This window comes from Orcinus orca, chromosome 1, assembly GCF_937001465.1.
Source record: "Orcinus orca chromosome 1, mOrcOrc1.1, whole genome shotgun sequence".
Lineage (NCBI taxonomy): Eukaryota > Metazoa > Chordata > Mammalia > Artiodactyla > Delphinidae > Orcinus > Orcinus orca.
The window spans coordinates 203,494,548-203,522,240 of record NC_064559.1 but is presented as its reverse complement, the minus strand read 5'-3'; the positions used below and the strand labels follow the sequence as shown (position 1 = coordinate 203,522,240).

At 52.3% G+C, this 27,693-nt stretch overlaps 1 protein-coding gene across 5 annotated transcripts; it reads left to right on the top strand.

The window, feature by feature from the left end:
* The first annotated feature begins 131 nt into the window (after positions 1 to 131).
* Positions 132 to 27,693, top strand: MFN2 (mitofusin 2). 5 transcript variants are annotated; one of them, XM_012534028.3, is made up of 19 exons: positions 133 to 273; positions 1,473 to 1,608; positions 5,913 to 6,091; positions 10,166 to 10,301; positions 13,332 to 13,494; positions 14,178 to 14,302; positions 15,020 to 15,128; positions 15,241 to 15,348; positions 16,990 to 17,143; positions 17,311 to 17,378; positions 17,520 to 17,641; positions 19,039 to 19,165; positions 19,576 to 19,680; positions 19,956 to 20,058; positions 20,864 to 21,084; positions 21,666 to 21,821; positions 23,243 to 23,439; positions 24,246 to 24,380; positions 25,607 to 27,693. In XM_012534028.3, the coding sequence occupies exons 3-19, from the start codon at positions 5,917 to 5,919 to the stop codon at positions 25,674 to 25,676; spliced, it is 2,274 nt and encodes a 757-aa protein (XP_012389482.1). In that variant the 5' UTR covers positions 133 to 273; positions 1,473 to 1,608; positions 5,913 to 5,916; the 3' UTR covers positions 25,677 to 27,693. The 5 variants fall into 5 exon arrangements, with proteins under 5 accessions (XP_033288859.1, XP_033288858.1, XP_012389482.1 ...); XM_033432968.2 differs by lacking the exons at positions 24,246 to 24,380; positions 25,607 to 27,693 and adding an exon at positions 22,039 to 22,185 and having other exon boundaries at positions 132 to 273; positions 23,243 to 23,314; XM_033432966.2 differs by lacking the exon at positions 21,666 to 21,821.

Here is a 27,693-nt window from a genome sequence, read left to right as displayed (position 1 = left end):
CCGAAATTTACGTCATCGGCTTGGGACGCCTGGGCGGTGAATAAGATCGCTGAGGCGCTTCTCCAGGCGCTGAGCCAGCTGACCCCTGACCCGTAAGCGTTAGTAGGGTGGAAGCTGCTGAGCTCGGAGTCCAGCGACTCACTGGGACCAGAACGGCGAACCTGCGGCGGCTGGTGACGCGTGCGTCCTGCCTCCTCCTCCCGCCTGTTCCCGGGGGGCGCGTGTTGGTGACGTCGGGGTTATGATGGCCACCGGGAGGCCGGGAAGGTGAAGGTGAGAGAGCGAGCGCGTCGGGTGGTGGGGCCCGGCCCGGGCCAGCACGGCGAGTCCTGAGTACCCCGGCGTGGGCCTGTGAGACGCCGGGTTCCCGGGGGCTCAGGATCCGGGCCGGCGGACGTCCCCACGTTCCGGCCTCGCCGCCGGGCCCTCAGCGGCCCTGACAGGAGGGGGCGGGACGCGGGACAAGGGAGTGGGGTCCCCTAAGGCTTCTTGTCACCCCCGCTTTCTCACCCTTCTCCACCACATCCCACCCCTGCCCTTTCTCCATTTCTCATCCAGTTCTCTGTATTTGCCTGCACTTATTCAGCGCGAGAGGTGCCTACGTAGGCGCCCTGCTCTGACTTCCCCAAATTTGGGCATTTCTTGCTCTCGCACAGTTGTCTCTTGTTTGGCTTCTCAGTGGACGGTAAGCCTCCTTGAGGGCAGGGATTGTTTTTTATCCATCTCTAACTCTAGCGCCTAGCACACACACACACAGAGGACACACAGAAAATGTCGAATAATTAGCTGCTTGGATGCTTGAAGACAGAGCTGCCCATTCCCGTCTGTTTTAAGCCTTGATTGCCCTGTTTCTTTAATTTCTCTATTTACTCTCTTTCTCTCCTCCCAGACTGTCACCCTTCCCATCCCCAAGGGTCGGGTGAGGCAGCTTCCCATAATTGAAAATAAGTGAGCTTTACAGTCAACGGGAGGTGATATCTCAGTTCCCAGCTTGGCCGCTTAACTAGCAGCCCATAAATCTCTTAAGTGTTCCAAGCGTCTCTTTGCACCATGGAATTGAGAATTAAGTAAGATATTTTACAACATCTGGTAGATAGAGGCTTTCAGTAAGTTCCACTTCTCTCTCTCAACTCCACCTTCCCGTCTCTAATCCTCAGTGCCACAGCCCTCAAGCCCAGTCCTTGACCTGGTTCTGCCCCCTCCTGTCACCCCTCTGGATGTGCCTTTACCAGGGTCCCTGCTTCTCACCAGCACACGTCTGAACACGTGTTTGTGCACACCCGGGCTTGGCCTCGCACCTGTGTGTTGTGTTTTTCCCCAGGGCACTTCCTCACATACCACCCCAATACCTCAGTGAGTAAGCTTCCCTCGGGGATGAGTTTGTTTGGTTTTTAAACCTGATTAGACTTCTTTGGCATCTTTTTTTTTTTTCTGCCCTGTTGACATGTCCCTTTTCCTTTCCAATAACTCAGAATTGGTGGAGTCAACACAATCAGTAGCCAACCTCAACCTGAGACAGGACAGAGGAGAACTCAGATTCTTTTCATCTTTTTGCCTCCAGCCATGTCCATGATGCCCACCCTGTGAAGGTCTCTCACCATCCATAAAGTAAGTGGGGTGGCTGTGACACCTGGCACCCTGGATCTGGGTGGAGTGGAAAGGGGTGTACTCTGCTGGCCATCCAGCAGCAAGTCTCTTGGATGGGGTCATCTCTGCGCAGAGCTGGAGCGTTCCAACCCACGTTGGAAAGAACTGTAGTTCCTTTTACCTTCCATGGAGGAGTTCACTGGTTGCCGAGAGAGCCCGTTTAAAGATTGACTGTTCAGAAAGTGACTGGGATCTCTGGGCTCCCGGAAGAATGAGTCTCTATCTCCCTCGTTTGTTCTCTGCTGTGCTGGCTCCTCCCTCCCCATCTCTGCCCAGCAGAAGTTGGCCCGTTGGCTCCTTATCACAGCTCTTCTAAGAGTCTACTCTGCCCCTTTACCCTGCATACTCTTTTGTTTCAGTTTCTCAGCTTTTCCTCTGTTCCAGTTGTGCCAGCAGACAATCCGTGGATCCATTTTATTTTCCCTGCTAGGAGCTGCTCTGCATGAAACTGGGTAAAGAGGTGGTGTGGATTCAGGGACTGTGCCTGGGATCCAGACACACCTTGTGGTGAATTTTGCTGTTGCTATCCCTATACCCAAGGCACTTAATCCTCCTTAACTAATAGCCTAGGTTGAGGCAGAGCTTTTCAGTACCTGGGAGTGCTAATAGCTGTTTAATTTTTTTTTTTTTGGCTGCATTATGTGAGATCTTAGTTCCCTGACCAGGGATTGAACCCATGCCCCCTGCATTGGGAGCATGGAGTCTTAACCACTGGACCGCCAGGAAAGTCCCTAACAGCAGTTTAGAATTGGGTTTGGTTCTGGTCTTAGGTTAATATCTGTTAATATTGTGCCCCCAGCACTTTTTTGGGGTGGGAGTGGGAAACTACTAGGATGAATGAGGCTTTTCCCAAAGTATGACCCACAGGGTTTTAAAAACTGTGACATAGAAGAAGGGTTTCTGCAGATAAATTTGTGAAATGCTGCGTTAAATACAGTTAAACAGGCCTTCCTTCCCAAAGTCTTTGCTGTGCTCGTGTACTCCAGTGGAGGGGGACTGTAGCATATAGTGTTTTACAGATTGATTCTGCTATGGGATCATTTTTGTCCACTGCAGTTCTGTGGACCACGCTTTGGGGAATGCTGCTGTAAACTCTCTGAAACCACGACCTCAAGAGCGCTTTGAGGCGGTCACAACAGCTTGAAGCGTGCCACGTAGTGTATAGCTGATACCGGAGCTCAACTCTGGCCCAGCTGTGCTTGGGGGACTGGCTGTGCCTGCCTGCTGTGAGCGCTGCAGTGAAGTAGGGGCTGTCAGGGCTTTCCAGAGGAGGAACAGGAACCAGCTGTTTCCCCCAGCTCTAGAAGCATAGGAAGCCAGCAGGTGGAACCCCAAGATAGCTGGGGCCCTATCTTGGCTTGTGTGTGTGTACTTGCAGCTGTGGTCCGTTTGTGCACGTACGTATGCCCAGCTTGCTCTTTGGAAGGATTACATTCTGGAATCTGAAAGATTTGTTTAACTCTCTTGACTCACTGAACTCCAAATAGTAGGAAACATACTTAGCCAAAGGCTGCTTTTTAAGAAAAAAGTAAATATATGTATTCCAGGATTGGAAGGGTAGGAAGGTAATCCCCTTTAGGGCATTCACTATCTCAAACGCTGTCTCTTACAGTTGTAGAGGAGGAAAGTAGAAATGGAAATAGGTCACTGCTGTGTATTAGAGACTGGCTTTCTAGAAGCTCACAGATTAGACAGGGAGAAAGTATGACGAAAAAAAAAGCCAAAAGTTTGGTAAGGTTGCACGGCCTCCACAGAGATGTCAAGGAAGGCTTCATGGAGGGGGTGACACTAGCGTTGGGTCTAGAAGGACAGGAGGAGTAGGCCAAATGGGTGAATAAGGAAAGAGGATTCCAGGCTGAAAGCAACATGTGTAACACGAACATGGAATCTTAGCTCAGGCACGAACAGAGGCAGAGAAAGCAGTTTGGAGGGGTTGGCGGTTCGGGACATGCAGGTGCAGGCTGGGTAATGTGAGAGCAGGGCAGCACCTGGATGGGCTGCACTCTGAGCAGACCAGGTAACCTGGAAGCACTAAGCTTTAACTAGTGTGTATGCTTTTAAATCTTGCATTTACTGAACACTAACGCCTTTGGTGTCATACCCTTTGGACTTGCAAACAATGACCAGAATTTGAAAGCACTTGCTTCTAAAAGCCCAGCTGATCTGAGAACTTGCTGCCTGCAAGCAAGTCACTTCTGGGGTGGGGCACTGCGGAGCCTCACCCCTGAGCTGACCTGTGTCCTTGGTCCCCATGGCAGCCGTCAGGCAGCTGTGGGTGTGCTGGTGGAGGAGTTGCCTCTGCCCTCCCCTGAAGGCTGGCTATTCCAGGGGGAAGTCTTGTGATCTTGCTGGTGGAGTTTATTACTCTTGTTGTTTTATAACATGTAAAACTACCTTTGAGTTCGTGCCATGTCATCTTTAATCTTCTCATGGTCTACGTGATATCATGCTTGTACATGTGACGAATCCAAGCTTCTGAGGTTTAAACAGCCGAGATATTTACAGTCACGATTTGAACCCAGCTCTGTCTGATTCCAGAATCTATCTATAATGCTAGCTACATCATGCCATCCCAGACCCAGTTCTCCTTTCGGTGACTTTCCTCTTCTGCTTACACATATCCCCTGTTTCTCTAAGAGTCTTTCCTGCTGGGCCACAGTAAGCCTGATTTCAATGTACTCTCCTTTTCTGCTTTGGAGGAGCCAGTGGTATTTTCTTCCTAGTTCCCCTTCTCAGAGCTCTGCTGTCTTTCTTATTTCAGCCTTTGACACGTGGGCTCCATGCTTAGAAAATCTCCCAGCTGTGGTGTATTCCTGGGGAGGGGGACACACACTCACTTTCCTCTCTCATCTCCCCAGAAATCAGGAACAGCGCAAAATAATTGGTAGGTTTAGGCAAAACCTGTGGCTCCCCATTTCCCTGTGTGTCTCTCTTTCTGCCCACCCTTTGGGATGGTTAGTTCCTAAGGGCCACTTTTCAGTTATTATGCATTTGTTCCAGATGTTCTTTCTGCTTCTCAGGAACTGGTTCAAATGCTTTGGCAGTTTCTCGTGTATGTTCGCTTGTGGGCAATGCGCTGTCATTTCCCAGCTAGAGCGAGTGCCGGGTCTGGTGGAGAGCGGCGTGATTAGGGTGGCTGGGGGAGAGGGGCCAACAAGAAATTGCTGGGTGTTGAGGAGGGCAGAACCGGGCACACACAGCTGTGCACACTCCCCTCATCCTCAGAAAGGCCTTTTCCCTGTGACTTCCCAGTGTCTGAGGGCTCTACTGAAGAAATGGCACTGTGCGAGCTGGGAACTCTGAGGAACGATCCAGGGATGCCCAGCCACATCTGGGGACCACCTTCTCTGGTCTGTCTCCCTCTTTTGACTTTGAGCAAAGATCTCTAGGGCTTTGGAGTTAAGCCTCATGGCCCCTCGCATGTTATTGCCATGTGAAGAAAAAGAGCCTGCAAAGATGTGCGTGTGATTGAATAAGAGCAGGAGAGCTACCCACACAAAAACAGACTGATGATAGGCAAATGTTAACAGTGCCTGTCACAGAATGGTGGGGTTGTGGATTTTTTTTTTCCTTTAGTTTCCACATTTTCTACAGTGTACACATTTAAAATGAAAGAGAACAGTAAACGTTTTTAAGTAAATTGTAGAAGTAGACCTCTCTCATTTGAAGATCACCCTTCCTTGCCATCCACTCCTCCACCCCTCCCCAGCAACCAAAAATAAAACCAAACACCAAAAACCTGTTAGGAATTAGGGCCATCAGGACTGGGCAGCAGAGTAGCCAGGGCAGGGTGGTGGGAGGGCCTGACCTTGAGTGTCACTATGCTGTCACTGCTTTCAATATTCAGCGCTTTTTCTCAGGGGGGTGATGTATAGGAAATAAGTGAAATTTCTGTCACTCTTTTCTGCATAAGGCTAGGAAGAGGGCTTCTCTGTGTGTTACCTTGTGGTTCCCCTCTGTCTCTCTCTGAAATGGGGAGGGCAGGCCTGTCCCTGTTCACCAGGCAGGGAACAGCCAGCGCTAGACCTGAGCTCAGGGCCCTGGGTGCCCACACTGTGTGACATGGAGACAGGCCCAAGTGGTGCCTTCCTACTCTTGAGGTGCTGGTTCTGATCTTGCTGTCCCTGATCTAGTCCTGGAGGGCCCATGTTCAGGATGGACCCTCGAGCTGGTGCCTGTCCCCCTGCTGCACCCCGCTGCATGCCAGCAGAACGTCCTGAGCTGGGTGTCCCTGGGTTCGCTCACGTGTCTTCTTTCTCTTGCAGCGCAATGTCCCTGCTCTTCTCTCGATGCAACTCCATCATCACAGTCAAGAAGGATAAGAGACACATGGCTGAAGTGAATGCTTCCCCGCTCAAGCACTTTGTCACCGCCAAGAAGAAGATCAATGGCATTTTTGAGCAGCTGGGGGCCTACATCCAGGAGAGCGCCACTTTCCTTGAAGGTGAGACAGGCAACCCACTCAGCCAGGCCCACGCCTGTCAGCCTCAATATTTAGGTGGCAGGATTTGGGGATGGGGAAGTACAGCACTGCTCTTGAGGAGCTCATGACCAGATGGGTTGTCACCTTCAGTGGTGCTCTGCTCTTGGAATCATGGAATTGGACTCCGGGGAGATTGGGCCAGGAAAACAAGGGACCTGTCATTGAAGAATTCTACGAACTCTGTTCCATTTAGTCACGAGGGGTAGGTGAATCGTCTCCTCATCTAAGAGACAAGCAGATTGAGGTTTTGAGAGTTGTTTGATACCTTGGAAGTGACACAGCGGCCTTTACCCGGGTGTCTCTGACTCCAAATCCCAGGTGTTTTCCTTGGCCCGGTCTGGCTGCCAGCAGTCCGGGTACTGTCCGGGTGTTGGTTGTTCCTGACCAGGGTGTTCTCTCACTGATATTTTTAGACAACAGGACTATGAATAAGAAACTTGTGTCACCAGTACCTTTTCCTCTAGTTACTAATCTGAGCCCAACCTCTAATCCCTGCTCTGTCAGCAGAGAAGGACTGGTTCCCAGGGCCCCACTAGTTCTGAGCACCAACTCCAGCCACTGGCTTCTCAGACTCCCTCTCTAGAAGGCACACCTTGGCTCTAGGTCCTGGGATTGTCAGTGAAGACCCAGTAGCTGAATCTTATCTGTCCTTGGTTTCCTCATTTGTGAAAGAGGGGCTCAGGTGAGACCAGGGGGTTCCAAATTCTAGTCTGCAGAACCCTAAAAGTTCAATGGGAATGCCCCTGGGACACACTGCTCTCCACGCTCTGCTTTGCACTGGAGCACCTTGGCTTCTGGCTGGGTTACATGTCAGGCTGCTACTTTAGCTCCCTTTAAAGAAGGGAAATAGTTCCAGTACCATGGTGTACATGTTTGTCCCTCCATGTTCACATGTTGGAATCCTGAGGCCCAAAGTGTTGGTGTGAGGATGTAGGGCCTTTGGGAGGGGATTATGTCACGAGGGTGGAGCCCTCATGACTGAGATTAGTGCTCTTATAAAGGAGACCCCACAAAGCTCCCTCGCCCCCTTCCGCCACGTGAGGATACAACAAGAAATCTGCCACCTGGAAGAGGGCCCTCACCTGACCAGGCCGGCACCCTGATCCGAGACTTCCAGCCACCAGCACTGTGAGCAATACGTTTCTGTTGTGTCTAAGCCCCCAGTCATGGTGTTCTGTTCGAGCAGCCCGAATGGACTAAGCATGGACTCTATGCCCTGCCCTCAGCGTGGTGCTTGAAGCAGGAGAGGCGCTCCCGAAGTATTGGTTCCATTTAAAAATTTGAATTTCAGGGTATAAGATTGGTGGTTGCAATTATTCCAGTTTATTATCGTTTGTTTAGCAATAGTTCTGGTGTGCCTGGCCCTGTGCCTGCAGAGATGGGACAGACCAGGCCCCTGTCCCGCCGGAGCCCAGACTAACCCTCTGTGATGCTCTGACTCACTCAAATGGTTCTGTGGACGAACACGTGCTTAATAATGAAGGTGTTTGTGTGATGGCATCAGGAGTGGGTGTTTTGGTTTCTCTTTTTGTGAAAATATGGAGCCTCTCGTATTGGCGGACTAGAAGGGAAAGCACTGGAGCGATCCTGAGATGTATTTGGGATTGTCCTGGCTAGCGAAGGGGATGGCTACTGCCTTGGGACTGTTCTCTAAAGGGCAGGTAACAAGAGCTTGTTGGCCTACTGCCTGTTTCTTTTAAATGTAGCCACAGGCTTAAGAGCCAGCTTCCTCTGGGGCGCATTCCAAAGGCCACACCCCAGTGCCCACATAAGGGAAGAATGTTGATGGGTCTGAGTAGCGGGTGACCAGTGGATGTGGGGAGGTCTTGTTGGTTTGCTCACTTCCTTTCGTGGCACCAGCTGCGGGGGAAACTCACTGGGCATCTCTGAAACGCGCTCGCCGTGCTCTGGATGCTGTGGGAGTGCTCTGCATGCTGGGGCCTGTCAGCCCAGTGGTTCGCAAGTGCCTTAGTCTGTTTGGGAGGCTGCAACAAATACCATAGACTCGGTGGCTTGTAAACAACAAACATTATTTCTCACAGTTCGGGAGGCTGGGAAGCCCAAGATCAAGGTATCGGCAGATTTGGTGTCTGGCGAGGACCAGCTTCCTAGACTGCTGTCTTTTCTCTGTATCATCACATGTAACCACACGGCAGGAGGGGCTGGCTAGCCCTTTGGGTCTCTTTTGTAAGGGCACTAATCCCAGGCATGGGGTCTCCATCTCTATATACAGTTGACTCTCGAATAACATGAGTTTGAACTGCGCGGATCCACTTATATGTGGATTGTTTTCAATAGCAAATACTATATAGTAGTACAGAATCCATGGGTGAATCTGGGGATGCAGAACCGTGGATACGGAGGGCTGACCAAATTACATGTTGAGTTTTGACTGTGTGGAGAGTCGGCGCCCTAACCCCCGTGTTGTTCAGGGGTCAGCTGTACCATCATACCGTCATCACATGGGGGCACATAAACATTTAGTCCATTGCAGCAAGAGTGTGCTGAGGGGCAAACACCCGTCTGCTGTCCAGCCAGCTCGTGACCTTCCTCGCGCAAGTACTAGATGGGATGGGGTCAGGATCTTGCTCAGTTGCTCCCATCTGTCATCGTACGTTATCCACCTGCCTGTCAAGGGCCCTGGGAAGAAGCAGTGCAGTGATCCTAGTATCTGTTTGCTTAGTGAACATTGTGCACCTGCTGAGCGCTGGGTGCTGGGATCAGACAGCTTGGCCTTCACGTGGTAGGTGGTGCAGACAGGTGAGCTAGGCGGCTACCCTGTGGTGAGATAAGGGCTAAGATAGGAGAAGTACAGGGTGCTGTGGGAGCATAAACAAGGGGACCAGACTCAGGGGCGGTCAGGGCAGGCTAAGTGGGAAAGAGCCAGGCACCGTGAGGCGGTGCATTAGTTCTTCAGAGTGGGGGAGGGGCGTGGGGAAGCACTGAGCAAAGCCCAGAGCAGTGGCAAGTGTGGGGATGTGGTGAGGCAGCATGCGAGGCAGCGGGTGCCCAAGACCTGGCTGGAGCAGCGAGCGGGTCCAGAGCAGGCAGGGCCTCGTGAAGGTGCACAGGGACCCGGTCCCAATCGCAGCTCTGCCATCTGCTAACTCTGATGGGTACACGCTGTGGATTAAATGAGACCGTATTTGAAAAGTGATCAGGGGCTTCCCTGGTGGCGCAGTGGTTAAGAACCCACCTGCCAATACAGAGGACACGGGTTCGAGCCCTGATGTAGGAAGACCCCGCATACCGCGGAGCAACTAAGCCTCTGAGCCATAACTACTGAGCCCGCGCTCTAGAGCCCACGAGCCACAACTACTGAAGCCCACATGCCTAGAGTTCATGCTCCGCAACAAGAGAAGCCACCGCAATGAGAAGCCCATGCACCACAACAGAGTAGCCCCCACTCGCTGCAACTAGAGAAAGCCCACGTGCAGCAACGAAGACCCGACACAGCCAAAAATAAATAAATAAAAATTACAAAAAAAAAAAGAAAAGTAGTCAGAACAGTGTCTGGCATATAGTGAGAACTTGGTAAGTATTTGTTAAGTAAAAAACATATAACTTAATTAGGTACCTGCCCCCATTCTTAGCGATTTTGTGTTTTAATCCATTTAATCCTTTCAGTAGTCACATGAAGTAGGTACTGTTGTCATCTGTGTTTTAAGGGTGAGGAAACTAAGACCAGGAAGGTTCATTTGCCTGGGGTCACAAAGAGCCAGGAAGAGGTGAGAACCAGCACTTCTTGCACTGGGATTCAGGCAGACTTGCTCCCAAGCTGTGTTCTTTGTTTTCTGGCTGCGCGGCCTGCGGAATTTTAGACCTCCCACCAAGGATCGAACCCACACCCCCTGCAGTGGAAGCTTGGAGTCTTAACCACTGGACCGCCAGGGAAGCCCCCCAAGCCATGTTCTTCACTGCACTGCGGCCCACAGTAGGGAGTAGCAGGGAGCCGTGGTGGTGGACCCTGCCTTCCAGACTTGTGACTGTGGGACTCTGACCGTGGGGTGAGCCATTTTCAATCTCCGCCTCCAGACACCTACAGGAATGCGGAACTGGACCCTGTTACGACAGAAGAACAGGTTCTGGACGTCAGAGGTTACCTGTCCAAAGTGAGGGGCATCAGCGAGGTGCTGGCCCGACGGCACATGAAAGTGGCTTTTTTTGGCCGGTGAGTCTCAAAGCCCTCATACCTTCTTTCTTCCCAGCGGGGGGCAGGCAGGGAGGCAGGCACTTTGTGTGGGATCACAGCCTGAGGGCCCCAAGGCAGAGAAGCAGCTGGCATGCTTCAGTGCTCTCCTTCTTATTTATTTTTAACTGTGGTTAAATACACATAACGTAACATTTACCATCTAACTATTCTTAAGTGTATGGTTCAGTTTCGTTAAATACATTCACGTTGTTGTACAACCATCACCACCGTCCATCTCCAGAACTTCTTCCCCTTGGAAAATTGAAACTCTGCCTGTTAAGTAACAACTCCCGTTCCCCTCTCCCCACCCCGCTGGCCACCACCATTCTCCTTCCTGTCTCTATGAGTCTGGCTACTCGAGGTGCCTCAGGGAACTGGGATCACAGAGTATTTGTCTTTTTGTGACCGGCTTCTTTCACTCAGCATAATGTCCTCTAGAATCATCCATGTTGCAGCATTTGTCAGAATACCTTCCTTTTTAAGGCTGAGCAATATTCCATTGTATGTATATACCATATCGCGTTTATCCGTTCATCCATGATGGACACTTGTTGCTTCCACTTTTTGGCTATTGTGAATAATGCTGCTATGAACGTGGGCGTACAAATATCTGTTTGAGACCCTGCTTTCAATTCTTTTGGGAATATACCCAGAGGTGGAATTGCTGGACCATATGATCATTCTGTTTAAAAATTTTTTTTCTTTTTGGCCGTGCTGCACGGCATGCGGGATCTTAGTTCCCCGATCAGGGATTGAACCCATGCCAACCTGTGCCCCCTACAGTGGAAGCTCAGAGTCCTAACCACTGGACTGCCAGGGAAATCCCCTGTTTTTAATTTTTTGAGGAACTACCCACCATATTGTTTTCCATAGCGACTGCACCATTTTAATTCCTACCAGCAGTGCACAGGGGTTCCAGTTTTTCCATATCCTCCCAATACTTGTTTTCTGTACTTTTGATAGTAGCCGTCCTAAAGGGTGTGAGGTGGTATCTCTTGTAGTTTCGATTCGCATTTTCCTAGTGATCAGTGATGTTGAGCAGCTTTTCATGTGTTAGTTGACCATTTGTATATCTTCCTTGGAGAAATGTCTATTCAAGTCCTTTGCCCACTTTTAAATTGGGTTGTTTGGGGGTTTTTTTAATGTCGTTTTGGTGTGGTTTTTTTGTTTTTTGTTTTTAAGTTGTAGGGGTTCTGGATTTAATTCCTTATCAGACATATGATTTGGAAATATTTTCTCTCATTCTATAGGTCGCCTTTTCACTCTGTTAACTGTCCTGTGACGCACAGAAATATTTTATTTTGATATAGTCCAATTTATGTATACTTTTTTGCCTATACTTTTGATGTCATATTTAAGAAATTGCCAAACCCAGTGTCATGAGGCTTTTCCCCTATGTTTTCTTCTAAGTGCTTTATATTTTTAGCCCTCAGATATCCTTCTTATTATACTTTGTGGTCTGGTAGGCACCTCTGGAATGTTTGCTACAGTACCAAGGACTTCTCCAGTTCTCGGTGGGCACTGACTGGGTGGCCTACACAGTGAACTCAGTTCTGACACGCTGCCTGGAGGTGGCGTCAGAACCCCCAGGTTAAGAGCCCGGTCCCTCAAGACGCCCCCGCTTCAGGTGCCATTCGGAAACCTGGGCGTCTGACCCACTGGCTATAGATCAGAGGTTCCCACGACCTCCTCCTCTTAATTTGCTAGAGCGGCTCACAGAGCTCAGGGGAACATTTACTTACATTTACTGGTTAGTATATAAGTATGGGATACTGTAAGGGATACAGGTGAAGAGGCACACAGGGTGAGGTCTGGGAGGGTCCTGAGCACAGGAGCTTTTGTCCCTGTGGAGCTGAGGTGCACTGCCTTCCACCCTGAAGCTCATCAGTTCTCATTGTTCAAGAGCTTTTGTGGAGCTTAATCCACAGCGCCCTCCTTCCTTTTCCTGGAGGTCAGTGGGTGGGGCTGAAAGTCCCAACCCTCTTATCACTTGGTCTTTCTGGTGACCAGCCCATCCTGAGGCTGCCTGGGGGCCCCACCTGAGTCACCTTACTAGCATAAACAGGTGTGCCCAACAGGGGCTCCTTACGAGTAACTGCAGACACTCCTGCCACTCAGGAAATTCCAAGGGTTTTAGGAGCTCTGTGCCAGGAACTGGGGACAAAGACCGAACATATTTTGTGTTATACCACAGCACCTTTAAAAAAAGTAAAGCCCAATACAGGAAAAAAAAAAGACACCCAGACGGTTGGGTGCTGTGCGCACAGTGGTAGCCTGAGGAATTGGCACTCTGCCACCCCTGCCCCTAATCACCTCGGGGTGGCCCTCAGACCTCTGGGCTGACATTTTGCGTCCTCCCCTCAGAGGTGTGGCCCTGGCTTTGGTGAGCTGAAGAGATGAGTCTGCAGAGTAGAGCTGTTTTCAAGACCCAGAATGTCGGAAAGGGGTGTGATGGGCAAGAATGCTACAGTAATCTGCCCTGTAGCAGGCCCTTATCAGCTGGGACTGACAGGTGGGGCTTCATGTTTGGGAGGAGCATGGTGGGAGAAGAGCGGCAAAATTGGCCTTTTGTAGAAAACCAGGGACTTTGGGTTCATTCAGCTGAGGTCACTTAGACTGAGGAAGACACCCTGGGGGTGAGTCAGTGGTTCCAAGTAGAAGAGGAGGAGTGGGTTGTCCCTCGGAGTCAGGTCATCTCCAGAGTGATGCTGAGAGCCTCAAGCTCGATGGTGGGCTCCCTTGAGGGCAGTGAGTGTCTGCGTGCCAGTGCCACACCGAGGGAGCCCCTCGTAGGCTGGTTTGCCGTGATGAACCGGGAGCACATCACAGACATGGGTCACGGTGTTTGTCCAGCATTTTCATAAACACAGAGAGCCCTCCCTCTCTGCCTGTCTGGGCACACGTCTCACTGTGGAGAACAAGACTTTGGACTTCCAGGCCGTAACTTCTTAGTGACAGCCTGAGACGCAGATAGTGGTAGCTTCACTGACAGCCGGGATTTCCTCGTAGGACGAGCAACGGGAAGAGCACTGTGATCAATGCCATGCTCTGGGACAAAGTGCTGCCCTCCGGGATCGGCCACACCACCAACTGCTTCCTGCGGGTGGAGGGCACGGATGGCCACGAGGCCTTCCTCCTCACGGAGGGCTCAGAGGAGAAGAGGAGTGTCAAGGTGAGGGGACAGCGCCGGCCCGGCTCTCAGCCCTGGGCATGCTGGTGGGTTAAATCTGGGCTTAGACCAACCAGCACATCCACTGTGCCAGGACCACTGGAAGCTCTAAGGAGAAGGCAGTGCCCTCCACTGCGGTAGAGTCTGGGAGGCCCTGTCCTAGCCTGGCTGCTTGGGAGTTGCGAGAGCTTCAGGGAGGGTCTGAAAGCCGGAGCGCCTGAAGTCGGGATTCACAGTCCTTGTGAATTGCTGGGCAGGCCTTTTCTCTTTGTGATGAAGAGCATATGTGCCTTGTTCTTTGGCGTGTTGCCAGAGAGCGATCCCTGCATTTGCTCTGTGATTCTGACACGTCAGCTCGGGGCTTGCGTGTTTTCATTTTTCTGAGAGCCAGCTGCATTCTTGGTTGGGGCCAGATGCTCATTTTGGTTCATAAAGAATTAATTAATGCAGAAAACCCTCAGTTTTAGGACAACATCCAAGAAAGAAACTCAAAAGAGGAGTGAAGAATAGTTAGTTCTTATTGACAGCTCCCAGCTCTTGACTTTTTATGTGTGAAATGAAAGAAAAAGGGGTAGCAGATCAGGCAGCAGTCTCAGGCCATCGTGCTGTGGCCACATGGCACTGGAAATCTCCACGCTGGAGGCTCTTCCTCAGCCCTGATCTTTCTTTCCCTTCTCTCCCATCAGACTGTGAACCAGCTGGCCCACGCCCTTCACCAGGACGAGCAGCTGCATGCCGGCAGCCTGGTGAGTGTGATGTGGCCCAACTCCAAGTGTCCGCTTCTCAAAGATGACCTTGTGCTAATGGACAGGTAAGAGGGCAGGTGCCTCCCCAGGAGGTCCAAACTGGGAGGGCACCAGGTTTCCATTTCTGGATCATCCAGGCCAGGATCCCCTAGGTCCTGTTGTTGCTCTGCTTAAGTATTGCTTTTCAAACTGGCTCAACCAAATCTTCCTGCCTCTTGGATTTCCTCCAGGGTCTGGTTACTGTATCCCTGGGCAGGTGTCAGGGCCCTGAAGATGTCCCAGTGATGGCCTGTAAAGAGGGATAGGGAGGATGCTCAAAAGTTGGGAAGGTTCTCAGCCTCAGCGCAACATTAGTGTGTTTATTGGGGGCGGGGGGGTGGAGCTTGCGGTGGTGAGGTCCATGTTGTATTTTATTTTTCTCAAAGGAACACTTTGCTCCTGCTTTGTGGACAGGCTGTAACTATACCAAGAAGTGGGGTACTAGGGTGCTTGCCAGACTCACATAAATACAGAGCTTCACCTTAATTATATACCCCCAAAGTAAAATTCAGATCATTACGTTTTTATAAAAGTGATAGACGTGTATGGCAAAAACCACATTTTCAGAGTCTGGAAGGATATGAGATGAAAAGTAAAAATCCCTCCAATAAGGGCCAGGCCCAATTTCTCTCCCTTCTGTAGCTTTCTCCTCCTTTGCCTGGCTGCCTCAGGTCTGTTCAGAGCAGGAAGGATGGGGCCCATGGTCTGTGTGTCCGGTGACAGTTTATCCTTGTCGCCTCTAGCCCTGGCATCGATGTCACCACAGAGCTGGACAGCTGGATTGACAAATTTTGCCTGGACGCCGATGTGTTCGTGCTGGTGGCCAACTCAGAGTCCACCCTGATGCAGACGGTAACCCCTCCTCCACCTTTTCCCACACTCCGAGGACCCAGCTGAGTGGGCGGGCTGGCAGGGCCTCGGCTGGCACAGCTCCTCCCCCACTGAGGTCTTCCCCCCCATCCAGGAAAAGCAGTTCTTCCACAAGGTGAGCGAGCGCTTGTCCCGCCCTAACATCTTCATCCTGAACAACCGCTGGGACGCGTCCGCCTCGGAGCCTGAGTACATGGAGGAGGTGGGTGCCTCTTTACCCAGCAGTTTGGGGAATGCTACCCCATGTGTCTACCCAGACCCTCTTTATGCTCTCCCAGGCCACATCCCTGAATGAATTTCAGCACCAAAGAAGTCCCGGGTGTTCCTTGGGGTCACTGATGGCTTTAAAAATACCCCTTCGTGGGTGTTCCCTGGCGGTCCAGTGGTTAGGACTTAGTGCTTTCACTGCTGAGGCCCCAGGTTCAATCCCTGGTCAGGAAACTAAGATCCCACAAGCTGTGCAGTGTGGCAAAAACAAAACCAAACAAAAACAAACTGAAAAAACAAAAACAACTCTTTGGGACTTTCCTGGAGGTCCCGTGGTTAAGAATCTGTGCTTCCAGGGGCTTCCCCAGTGGCGCAGTGGTTGAGAGTCCGCCTGCCGATGCAGGGGACACGGGTTCGTGCCCCGGTCCAGGAAGATCCCACATGCCGCGGAGCGGCTGGGCCCGTGAGCCATGGCCGCTGAGCCTGTGCGTCCGGAGCCTGTGCTCCGCAACGGGAGAGGCCACAACAGTGAGAGGCCCGCATACCGCAAAAAAAAAAAAAGAAAAAAAAGAATCCACGCTTCCACTGCAGGGAGCACGGGTTCAATCCCTGGTCCGGGAACTAAGATCCTGCCTGCTGTGTGGTGCGGCAAAAAAACACAACAGCAACAAAACGCAAACCCTTCACTTCTCCCATTCGCTTTCCCGGACCCCTCTACTCTTCAAAAGGTTTTCTTCCAGGTCTGAGAAGCATCCCTACCACGTTAGCTGCTGCACCCTTGCTTGCTCTCTTTATTTAGTTCATAAAGAATTAATCATTATAGAACAGGCTTAGCTTTAGAAAGACATCCAGGAAAGAAATTTAAAAGAGGAGTGAAGAATAATTGGTTCTTACCAACAGCTCAGAATGCTTTACTTTTCATGCGTGAAATGAAAGAAAAAGGAGTAACAGACAGGTGATATGGGGTGATGATAAAGCACGTAGTCAGCAGGCTGACACTGGGCAGTGTGACTGGTAAATTCCCTAATCCCTCCGGTAAATCCTCACCTGTGAGTTGGATATAATAGAGTTGTTGAGAGGATGAAATCTGTTAACTTTGAGAAAAGGCCTGGCATGTGGCAGGTGTCCACAAGAGGCTGTCATCACTTTTAAGTTCCAGTAGTAGAACCCTAGGGCTTCAGAGCTAGGAGGGATTTTGGGGTGCGGCCACTCATGTAATAAACGAGGCCCAGGGTAGACTCAGCTTGTCAGTACAGAGTTCAGGTGTAGGTTTCTTGACCAATCCCCCCCCCACCCAGGTTCCTTTCCTTCTGGGGCGCCAAAGTGAGACACTCTGTAGGCTCTAACAAGGCAATTTGGGGCACATGTAAGCATTTCATCTTGTTGATGCACCAGCTGTCTTTGACAGGCTGTACCCGAGGGAACCCCTGTGACGTGGGTTCTGGGGAGCCTGGTGGCTGGAGAACAGATGGTGGGAGATGGTCGCTGCATGTGTGTTTGTACCTTTTGAATCCTGAGCTGTGTTAACAGATTATCTGTGTTTTAGAAAAGAAGCAGTTGGGGGCCGCGGGCTCCATCAGGAGGGGCCCACCTGCACCCTGCCTGCTCACGTAATGCCCATCTGCTTGGGCTCCAGGTACGGCGGCAGCACATGGAGCGCTGTACCAGCTTCCTGGTGGACGAGCTGGGCGTGGTGGATCGAGGCCAGGCTGGAGACCGCATCTTCTTTGTGTCTGCCAAGGAGGTGCTCAACGCCAGGATCCAGAAGGCCCAGGGCATGCCCGAAGGAGGTGACGATGGAACCAGCTTCTTGCTTTTCCCGAACATTTGAGTCTTTGGGTCTCATACTAAGTCAGCCAGTAGAAACAGTTCTGAGAACGAGGTGGTGAGAAGAGCCCTGAGTGAGAAGCTCTCGGTTGCGAGTTATTTCTCGACTAATGTGGTGCAATTCTCCTAGGGGGCGCTCTTGCAGAAGGCTTTCAAGTGAGGATGTTTGAGTTTCAGAATTTTGAGAGGAGATTTGAGGTGAGCACAAGCCTTTGATCCTGGTGTCTGGCGATTCTGTGCCTCCCCGGCTCTTTCCAGCCGTGTCCCTGGCAGTGGATGCCAGAGCCTGGCCCTTGGCCAGTGGCCTCTGCCCCCCTCTGTGCCTCTTGTGTGTTCCAGGAGTGCATCTCCCAGTCGGCTGTGAAGACCAAGTTTGAGCAGCACACAGTCCGGGCCAAGCAGATCGCGGAGGCTGTTCGCCTCATCATGGACTCTCTGCACATTGCGGCGCAGGAGCAGCGGTAAGAGCCCCGGAGGTGACAGGAGGGAGCGTGGCAGTGACCGCCTCACTGCGGCCTGGACCCGGCCCAGGGCCAGAGCCTGGCCGCCAGATTGGAGTCTCAGGGCTCCCTCCAGGCCCCATTCGAGCCACGAGGAGCAGCCTGGTGAGGAGGCCGTGGGGCGTCTGTCCATCCCACCTGGCCTGTGCAGCGAGGCTCCCCACGAGCCCACGTTGGCGGCCTTGGGCCAGTGCTGCACCGAGCACAGCAGCCGTTCTCAGAGTTGAAGCAGGACATACTTCTTAAAAATACCCTTTTTTTGGAGAAATTAAAATATAGGAAAGTACAGAGAATAGCATACCATGCTTCCATTGCACAGAATTGACAATATTTGCTATATTTTTAAGTTAAAGTAAAAGACATACGGCAGAAACTAACACAACATTGTATAGCAATTATACTCCAATAAAGATGTTAAAAAAAAAACACAACAACACAGAAAAAAATGTTGAATACCCTTTGATTCTTCAGCCCCTGTCCCAGTGTCCCTCTGCCCACTCCTCAGAGGCAACTGCAATCATGAATTTGGTGTGTAGTCCTGTCATTCATTAAGCAGTACTTTTTATGTAAGTTCTGAAGAATACATAATGTTGCTCTGCAAGTGCTTTAAATGTGCAGGTACGGGATCATGCTGCACCTGGCTTCTCTTTCCACTCAGCATCGTTTTTACCCTTTGTCCTTGTTGATACCTGTAGATGGAGTTTAGGACTGTTAGCTGCTGTAGAGTAGTCCATTGTGAATGTACCTCATTTTCCCGTAGATTGATTTTTAGATTTCATTATTTTGCTATTGCAAACCCTGCTGCAGTGGATGCCAGTCTGTGTGTCCACTTGTGCACATCTGCAAGAGTCTAGCATTAATTCCTGGAGGTGGAAGGTTTCCTCTTAGGGTATATGCATTTCAGTTTTACTCAGTTTTACTTGTGGCTTTCTGAAACATCTGAACCCGTCCAAGGTCCCACCAGCAGTGTGTGCTGGAACTCCCATTTCCCTGACCCCATCAGTAATTCAGACTTGGGGAATTTGGCCAGGCTTCTGGGTAGTGTAGTACCTCTTTTTTCTTTTTCTTGATTATCCTAGTGATTTTTTCTATATTAATTGGCAGAACTTGTTCTAAAGCCCCTGAAAGCTCCCTCCCCTGTCGGTCACCACCACATCTTCCAAATTTGGAAAACTTGAGTGAGTTGTCGGCGCCATCTCTCCCTCATACCTGGGAAGGGGAAGAGCAGGCGTCCGGGGATGTGCGTGGAGCTGCCAGGATCACCGCTGGGGCCCACACAGGCTTCCCCGCGTCACCTCTTGCTTCTCTGCTTAGTCGTGTGGGGACCTGCGTCGCGTAACCAGAGCTCGCTCTTTCAGGGTTTACTGCCTGGAAATGCGTGAAGAGCGGCAGGAGCGGCTGCGATTTATTGACAAGCAGCTGGAGCTCTTGGCGCAAGACTACAAACTGCGAATTAAGCAGATTACGGAGGAAGTTGAGAGGCAGGTGAGAGGCGGGAGAGGAAGCACACTGGGGAGATGCGGACTCCGAGTAGAGGCTGGGGAGCTAGAAAAGTGAAAACACAGACGTCCTATTCCTTGGGAGCTCCTCAGCCTTCCAGGAGGAAGTCGTGGCCCTGATTCAAGAATGTGGCGCCTCCCTGGGTTTGCTCTTCCATCGTGTGACCCTGGGCAAGTCCCCCCTCCTCTGGGCCTTCTCCTCCATATCTTACAGGAGTGTTTGGTCAGCCAGTCTCTCTACCTCAAAAACTTTTAATTCCGTAGATCAGCTGAGGACACTGCATGGGTGAGGGGAAAGATATCCAGTGTGTTAGAGTCTGTTAGACTCTCTCCTGGTGCTGCGGAATTGAACCACGTTCCTCCTTGACGCTTACCAGCACGCTGCTTCTGCTGTAGGTGTCCACCGCGATGGCTGAGGAGATCCGGCGCCTCTCTGTGCTGGTGGACGAGTACCAGATGGACTTCCACCCTTCCCCAGTGGTCCTCAAGGTTTATAAGAATGTGAGTCGTTAAGTGGCAGGTGCTCTGGGCAGGGGCTCCCCTTATTCCCTGTTGGTTACTGGAAGGGATCACCAAGCAGACGGCGATTCAGCCCTGCTGCTCTGAGTCAGGGCCCCTCAGCCGGGGACACGAGCCCCGGGCTCCCATGCGGCCTGCCTGCCGCTGTCGCCTGGTGGGCCTGGGCTGACCAGCCTCGGATTTCCCTGTCCCTGGGCTCCCCAAAGGGAACCTCTGGCAGAGGGCGCCGCTTCCCTTCACCTCTCTTCTGGCTGCAGGAACTGCACCGCCATATAGAGGAAGGACTGGGCCGAAATATGTCGGACCGCTGCTCCACGGCCATCACCAGCTCCCTGCAGACCATGCAGCAGGAGATGATAGGTCAGTGCTGCGGGGGCCTCGGGACCTGGTCCCTGGGCTGCCCAAAGATCAGTTCCAGGCCAGTCTACAGAAGTAACGGCCTTTCCTTGTCTGTCACCTTTTATGATGAGTCAGCTCCATACCTTGGGGTTCTGGGCATGTGTCATGAGTTCATTCCACACATAGACGTGGGGGGTCGGTCGTGGGGGGAGGGCGTCCTTTTTTAATTTTTTTAATAAATTTATTTATTTATTTTTGGCTGCGTTGGGTCTTTGTTGCTGCACGCGGGCTTTCTCTAGTTGCGGCGAGTGGGGGCCACTCCTCGCTGTGGTACGTGTGCTCCTCATTGCAGTGGCTTCTCCCGCTGTGGAGCACCGGCTCTAGGCATGCGGGCTTCAGTAGTTGTGGCGTGTGGGCTCAGTAGTTGTGGCTCGCGGGCTCTAGAGTGCAGGCTCAGCAGTTGTGGCGCATGGGCTTAGCTGCTCCACGGCACGTGGGATCTTCCCAGAGCAGGGCTCGAACCCGTGTCCCCTGCACTGGCAGGCGGATTCTTAACCACTGCGCCACCAGGGAGGTCCCCGTGGGGGTGTGTTGTGTTACCACCTGGAACTAGCAGAGGCTGAGAGCTCGGCCTGCTCCTTAAATCCGCACGTTAGCTGGTGTGGAACCTTGGCCTGCATCCCCTCACCCACTGGCCCACTCTTCCAGGCCTGGTTTCTGGGCCTCACCGTCAGCATCCTGGGCCGCAGCGAGTGTTCTGAGGCTCAGCCCTGGCGTGGCACGGGGCTGAGCTGCTGTGCTTTCTCCGCATTTCTGTTCCTGACAGACGGCTTGAAACCCCTCCTTCCTGTGTCCATGCGGAGTCAGATAGACTTGCTGGTCCCTCGGCAGTGCTTCTCCCTCAGCTACGACCTGAACTGCGACAAGCTGTGTGCTGACTTTCAGGAGGACATCGAGTTTCATTTTTCTCTCGGGTGGACCATGCTGGTGAACAGGTTCCTGGGCCCCAAGAACAGCCGCCGGGCCTTGATGGGCTACAACGAACAGGCAAGCGAAGTCCCGCACCCTCGGGCATCAAGGGAGGTCAGTCTGCACCCCAGGCACACAAACTGTTCTGAAAGGGGTGCCCTGAGGTCACAGCCGTGGCATGTGGGCCACCACCACGGTCAGGTTTTTGCCACAAATCAACCTAGCTTTATCCTAAGCACTAATATTTGTGAAATTACAAATGCAAGCTGCATTTTTTTTTTCTATTACACGTTAAAGTGAGCATGTAACTATTAAATATAGATGACCTATCTGTCCACATACCACCATTTTCATGTTTGGATGTTGAACCCCCCATCTCTGTACCATTGGAGTTACTGCCCGGGCTGCTCTCAGGCCACGTCCCACACCTGGGGACCTGTGCTGAAGCGTTCCAGGGCGGCCACTGCTCCCGTTCTGTGGTACCCCACGGTGCTCACCTTTGGGCCGGCAGGTCTGTTAGGAGCTTAAATTCTCTGCTACATGTGAAGCTCATTTTCCCTTTTGGGAAATTGAAGAGCCACTCCCCGTGCCCCTGTTCTGGACCCTAGAATGAGAGACTGGCCGGTATCTTCTTAGCCCCGCCTCGTTTCTCTCTGCAGGTGCAGCGGCCCATGCCCCTGACCCCGGCCAACCCCAGCATGCCCCCACTGCCCCAGGGCTCCCTCACCCAGGAGGAGCTCATGGTTTCCATGGTCACCGGCCTGGCCTCCCTGACCTCTAGGACCTCCATGGGCATTCTCGTCGTTGGAGGAGTGGTCAGTGACAAGCCCTGCTCGGGAAGGGGGGTGGCAGGTGTGTGGGGACCGAGAGGCACAGTCTGGTGGGTGTCCCCGCATCGGCCCTGCACTTCACATCCGTGATGACTTTTTGCTGTGATCTCAGGAGCCGTGTAGCCTTAGCCCTTTAACATACATTTATTGACTTATTTAAGTCTCACTCAACTAACGTGACATTTAGGTTCCCGTTTTACAGAAGAACATCTGCAGTTGGCTTGCCAAGTACACACAGCTAGGATTTGAACTCTGGCCCCATCTGACTCCAGGACCATATTCTTTCCCCTGTAGGGCCAGTAGGGTAGGGAAGTGACCTGAGAAATTGACGGACCTGGGTTCTAGAGAGGTGGGTATGACCAGGAGTTTCTCACTGGTAGGTGAGTAAACCGAGAGCAAAACTTGCAAGGGCTTGAGACAGAAAGAGGCCAGGCTGGGCCTTGAACCCTTGTCTCTCCAGCTGCAGTTTTATTGCCCTTTCTTCCTGCCCCAAGGCCTGAGATCACAGGCTGCCTTCTTGATTACTGGGGTACTCCCATGTCTTGACCCAAGACACACTGCAGCTAGAGTTATTTATGCCTTGAATTTTCTTGATGATGTGGGAAAGTTCTCTTTGTCATGGTCATTTGAGTTGTGGAGTGGTGGCAGAACGTAACTGTAACAAAACTGCCAGGAATTCCATTCTCAGCTTGTAAGACTAGGGCGGGCTGGAGCTGAGGTCCCCTCCCTCCTGGCTGTAGATGGTACATGCTCTGGGTTTTTTTTCACAGATGGTGACCTGGCAGAGGGTCATGATCTGAGAAGCTGACACTTGACGGTTATGTAACCCTTTTTACAGTCAGTGTCTCATTTTACCCAAACAACCCTGAGAATTGGGTGGGGGCCGTTATTCCTATTTTGGGAGGAAACAGGTGTAAACAAACTTGCCCAAGGTCACCAGCCAAGGAAGAGCTTCACACTAGAGCTTCGATTTCTGGCTCCAAGTCCAGTGCTCTTTGACTGTAACTACACTGCCTCCAACCAAAGTGTTACAAACCAGACCAAAAGAAGCCATCTACTGAGGACCGATGTGCAGAATTCTGCTTGTCAGTGTCACCAGAATGGAAGGTCCCTTCAGAGTACTCCAACGTTTATCTTTAAGATTTTTCTGTGCCTGGATCTGTGCTTCTGGTGCTCACAACCACAGAGGTGGACTTTGCACAAGTCATGTTGTGTGGCCCACACTAAGTTTCCCTCGTCTCCAAACTAGACAAGGTCCCTGCCCTTCTGGCCTCAGTGAGACCAAGGAAGACATTGAAAGGAGTGTTCTGAGTAGAAGCACAGAGGCTCTTGGGAAAGTCCTAGCTGAGAGGATGGGCGGTGGGATGGCAGAGGGACTGTGCCAGCTGACCACTGTGCCTCTGCAGGTGTGGAAGGCTGTGGGCTGGCGACTCATCGCCCTCTCCCTTGGCCTCTATGGACTCTTGTACGTCTACGAGCGTCTGACCTGGACCGCCAAGGCCAAGGAGAGGGCCTTCAAGCGCCAGTTTGTAGAGTACGCCAGCGAGAAGCTGCAGCTCATCATCAGCTATACCGGCTCCAATTGCAGCCACCAAGTCCAGCAGTGAGTGGCCCCGTCAGCCCCGAGGGGCCGGTGCCGGCTCCCGTGGTTCAGGACTGCCCTCTAGGTTTCCTCCTAACCTGACCTGGAAACCACTGGGCCCTGAGTGCTGTCTGACTCTGGCCTTCAGCTGTGCAGCGCCAGCGTGGAGGCTAGGGATGGGGGAGGGGTCTCCAGGGACACCTTACGTCCTGGGCTGGGACCAAGTAGGCCTCTGGTCTCCCAAGGAAGGAAGACATGGGAAGACGAGGGGTGTTACCTGTAGCCATCTTTTAAAGGTTACCTCGAAGGGCTTGGGTTGTGGGCGTAGCTTTGATGTTCTGAGCCACAGCCCATTCTTCATGGCGTATCTTAGGGCAGGTGGGAATGGATGGCTTGATCTGGGTGGTGGTCAGGAAGGTGCTGGCTGCCTGCCTTTTATTGCTATGTGGCAGGCCCTCTGCTAGGCATTTTGCACCTAACTCTTCAATTTCTCCCCGAGCCCTTTGAGGTAGACGTTTTTACTGGCACCTTGTTTTTCAAAATGAGGAAACTGAGATGTGAAGAGGAGTCATGTGTCTCCTGCACTCGGCTGATTAGCAGCGGGGCCGCGATCTGCATCCTGGTCTCTTGTGCCCGAGCCGGGGCGCCTTGCTCTGTGCTCCAGGTTCTTGCTCTGTGCTGACGCTAGTGCGTGTGGTGGCTGTGATGTCCGCGGCCTCAGCAGCGGGCGGGGACGATTCTGACAGACCAGGACAGGCGCAGGGGACAGATGGGCTGGCTGCTTCACCACCGACGTGGCCTGCTTGATCCTGACTCTCCCCCCTCAGGGAACTGTCTGGGACCTTTGCTCATCTGTGCCAGCAAGTTGATGTCACCCGGGAGAACCTGGAGCAGGAAATTGCCGCCATGAACAAGAAAATTGAGGTTCTTGATTCACTGCAGAGCAAAGCCAAACTGCTCAGGTGAGGTTGGCCATGTGGCAGCAGAGGAGGTCTGGTCCCTGGGGTTACAGCTCACAGGCACGTCCTTAACCGTGGTGTCTCAGGCACTTGACACGTGCTGTCCCATCTTCAGCGTCCCTTTAGGGACGTATCATCACCTTCACTTTATAAAATGGAAGATCGAGGCCTAGAGAGGTTAAGTAACTTATCTGGGATCCCACAGTAAGTGGTCAAGCCAGGAGGAGAAGAATCCAGGCGTGCTAGGCTCCAGCACTCTGTGACACTCCACACGTTGATTGTCCTTTACCGTCGGCGGGAACAGTGGGCTACACCCGGCCCCCACTTTCCGCCATTTCACGGTGCGGCACGGCAGCATCTGTGTCCACAGGGGAGCCGGCCAGGTAGCCGGTGACCGACAGAACCCGGAGCAGAACCCAGGTCTGCGTAGGGTCTCTGTTGAAAGTCAGAGCTTCCAGCAGCAGGTTGCTGGGGAGAGGATGGGTCTCAGGAGTCAGGAGTCCTGGCTTCTGGTCCTGGCACCCCCATTTGGGCAAATCGCTGAGCTTTCCTATGTCTCATTGCTTTCATCTGTGAAATGGAGTAAGGTTTCATGACACAGTCACAGAGCTGAGTGTGCGAGTGCTCTGCAGAAGCCCTCGGCCCACTCAGGCCGGGATAACATCAGCACACGGGGACTCTGTTCTTCCTGCCCCCGCCCTGACGTCAGCACAGAGGGGAGCTGCATCAGAGGGCACTGGTGGGCCTTGCCCTCCCCGCCCACTGCCCTGGGACAGCTGTGTTCTAGAGACACGCTGCTCATCCCCGGGGAAATCTCACGCGGCGTGTGGCTTCGGGGTGGCGGTGTCTCTGCTGCTTGTCACCTGCAGCGACAGGGTGAACCTGAAAAGGGCTGCGTGTGAGCAGCCCAGCCTCCTGCTGACAGGCAGGAAGACTGTTCCCAACAGTCCAGGGACTTACCCGTGGTCCCGGCATGAAGCAAACACAGAGCTTGAGGGTCAGAAAAACCTGATTTTATTTCCACCGCTGATTGGTCGCGTGACCGTAGGAAGTTATTGAACCTCTCTGGGCCTCATTTTCCTCATCGGTGAAGTGGAGGTTATTGGAGAGATAATGAGTAAATGAGTCTGTACAAGTCAAGTGTCCGGTAGAGCAGCACTTGGCCTTGGCACACAGTGCTCTTACTTGTTATCAGCTGTTACTGCTACAAGGTAACCGTTTCTCTGCAGGAATAAAGCTGGTTGGTTGGACAGCGAACTCAACATGTTCACGCACCAGTACCTGCAGCCCAGCAGATAGTGGGCAGCCCGGAGCCGGAGCCCGCATAGGGAGGGGCAGCGCTGCCAGCTGCGAGGGGCCTCCCACCAGGGCCACGTGCAGCTCCTGTCCGTTGCCGCCACCGTGAGAATGAAAGCACCCACTGTCTCCCACCGTTTTGAGCCCTGAGACGCTAGTTATTTTCCCCCTCCTTTGCCTGCTGTTGCAGGAAGATATTCCGGCTCATACCACTAAAGGAGACTTGTTTTTTTCAATGATGACTCTGGACAGCATGATACTGAGGAGTTAAGTCGAGTCTATTCTCGGTTTTGTCAGGCTCTGTTGATTGAGAATCATGATTGCTTGATGAGGTCTTGGGATCAGCCAGCATTGCAGAAGGCCTGGTTGGGCCTTTAAGGATATCAGGCAAGACACCCCCTCCTCCAGCCAACGCTAACACTGACCCACGCGCACCTGCCTACCACGCACCCCAGCGCACCCACAGAGAAAGGCCACCTTAGGAGGTGGTTGCATTTTCTTCCCGGATTGCGCTGGGAACAGTTCCAGGAAGGCCAAGGCCGTCCCAGGATGGTTGTGGCTTACGTGTCAGTTTGGTCCTTCGGCTTTCATACCTCATCCCATCTGCAGAGCCTTCCAGACCAGCCCTTCAGTCTTGGTGGCGGGGCTGAGAGTGCAGAGGTAGCTGGAACGCTGACTGGCATGTGTGGAGGGCGTGTCCCAGTGCCCCTGCTGTCACAGGCGGCCGGGGTCGTGATGGGGGGAGACTTGCCTCCTTCTCCTCATTCTGTCTCTTGTTCTGGTTTCGGTCCTTAGCCTATCAGTCTGGTTTCTTATTTATGAAAGATAGGTTGGTGCAGATAGTTAAAGGATGTAGTAGAAGGAAAGATGGCGGAAGGAGGGAACCTTGGCGGCAGGCTGAGAGGAGTGGGCCCCTCCCAGGACAGCTAGAGAATCTGGAGTTGATGCAGAACAGGACCTTGCATTTGACCTCGCTCTGTGAGGGGTTCGTGGGGTCTGAGAGCCCACTCTACTAGCTTGATGCTCTATAAGAGACATGTTCCCACCCCTCACCCCACCTCGGCCCAAGCTGCCCTTGGCCACCAGACCTCTGGATGAAGTCTCCTGTGCCAGCGATGCTGCACGTGGCCAAGAGACAGTGCGGGGAACCCAGCACCCAGCCTCCCACCCTCCCTGATCCCAGAGCCTCCAGGTGACACATGGGGCCTCGTGTTGATTTTGAGAAGTGTTTCCTGTTGTTGAGTTTGGGGATTGTTACCGGTCAAAGTGGGGGCAGGTTCCTGTCTCCAAGGTGTTAACTGTCTGGGGCAAACAGCCTTCGGGTGACAGCCTTTGCGGGGCAGGTCAGAGAACTTCCTAGAAGCCAGCAGCACGTCTCTCCCAGAAAGAGGCTCAGGCAGAGAGGTGGGGCTTGTCCTGCTCTCTTGAATCCACCCGCCCTCCGACTTTGGGGAAATGACTTGGTGGCCTCTGCTCACTGGCGGGTGGCATGCAGGTGGCGAGCTCTCCAGGTGCCCGCTTGTCCTTCAAACCCTCAGTCTACCCTGGTGCGTGGAACAAAGCGATGGACTTGGCCGAGGCCGCCATGCGGCGGGAGGATGCTCTGAGCTTTTTGCCAGCCTGGATGGTGGTTACCTCCCAGTGTGTCTGGAGAAATCAGTGTCACACAATTCCAATGAATCTTGTGCTTTTGCGGGGGGGGTTATTTAGAATAACTAAACATGAATTTTTTTTGAATGTAGCCTCTGGGCAGTGAATGAGATTTTGAGCTTCTTATACAATAAGTAAAATTGAAATTACACCACTGAGGGCGAAACTCTGAAAGAACTGTGGCAAAAAGCACTTTAATTTAATGCTGCTGACTTCGTCCTCTGCTTTTATGTTCATTTGCTGGAGTTCAGGATGTGCTTGACATGGTAGGTTTTTTCTCTGATGTATTTAAGGTGATATATTTGCCTGAATTATTCCTGTATCATTGCTGATAATATTGAACACTAAAATAAAACCTAGTTGGAAACCA

Bases quoted from the DNA above. Each gene is read 5' to 3' on its own strand.
- MFN2 (XM_012534028.3), top strand. From the start codon at position 5,917: ATGTCCCTGCTCTTCTCTCGATGCAACTCCATCATCACAGTCAAGAAG. The intron at 10,302-13,331 runs GTGAGTCTCAAA...ATTTCCTCGTAG, and splicing joins AAAGTGGCTTTTTTTGGCCG to GACGAGCAACGGGAAGAGCA. The intron at 20,059-20,863 runs GTCAGTGCTGCG...TGTTCCTGACAG, and splicing joins CATGCAGCAGGAGATGATAG to ACGGCTTGAAACCCCTCCTT.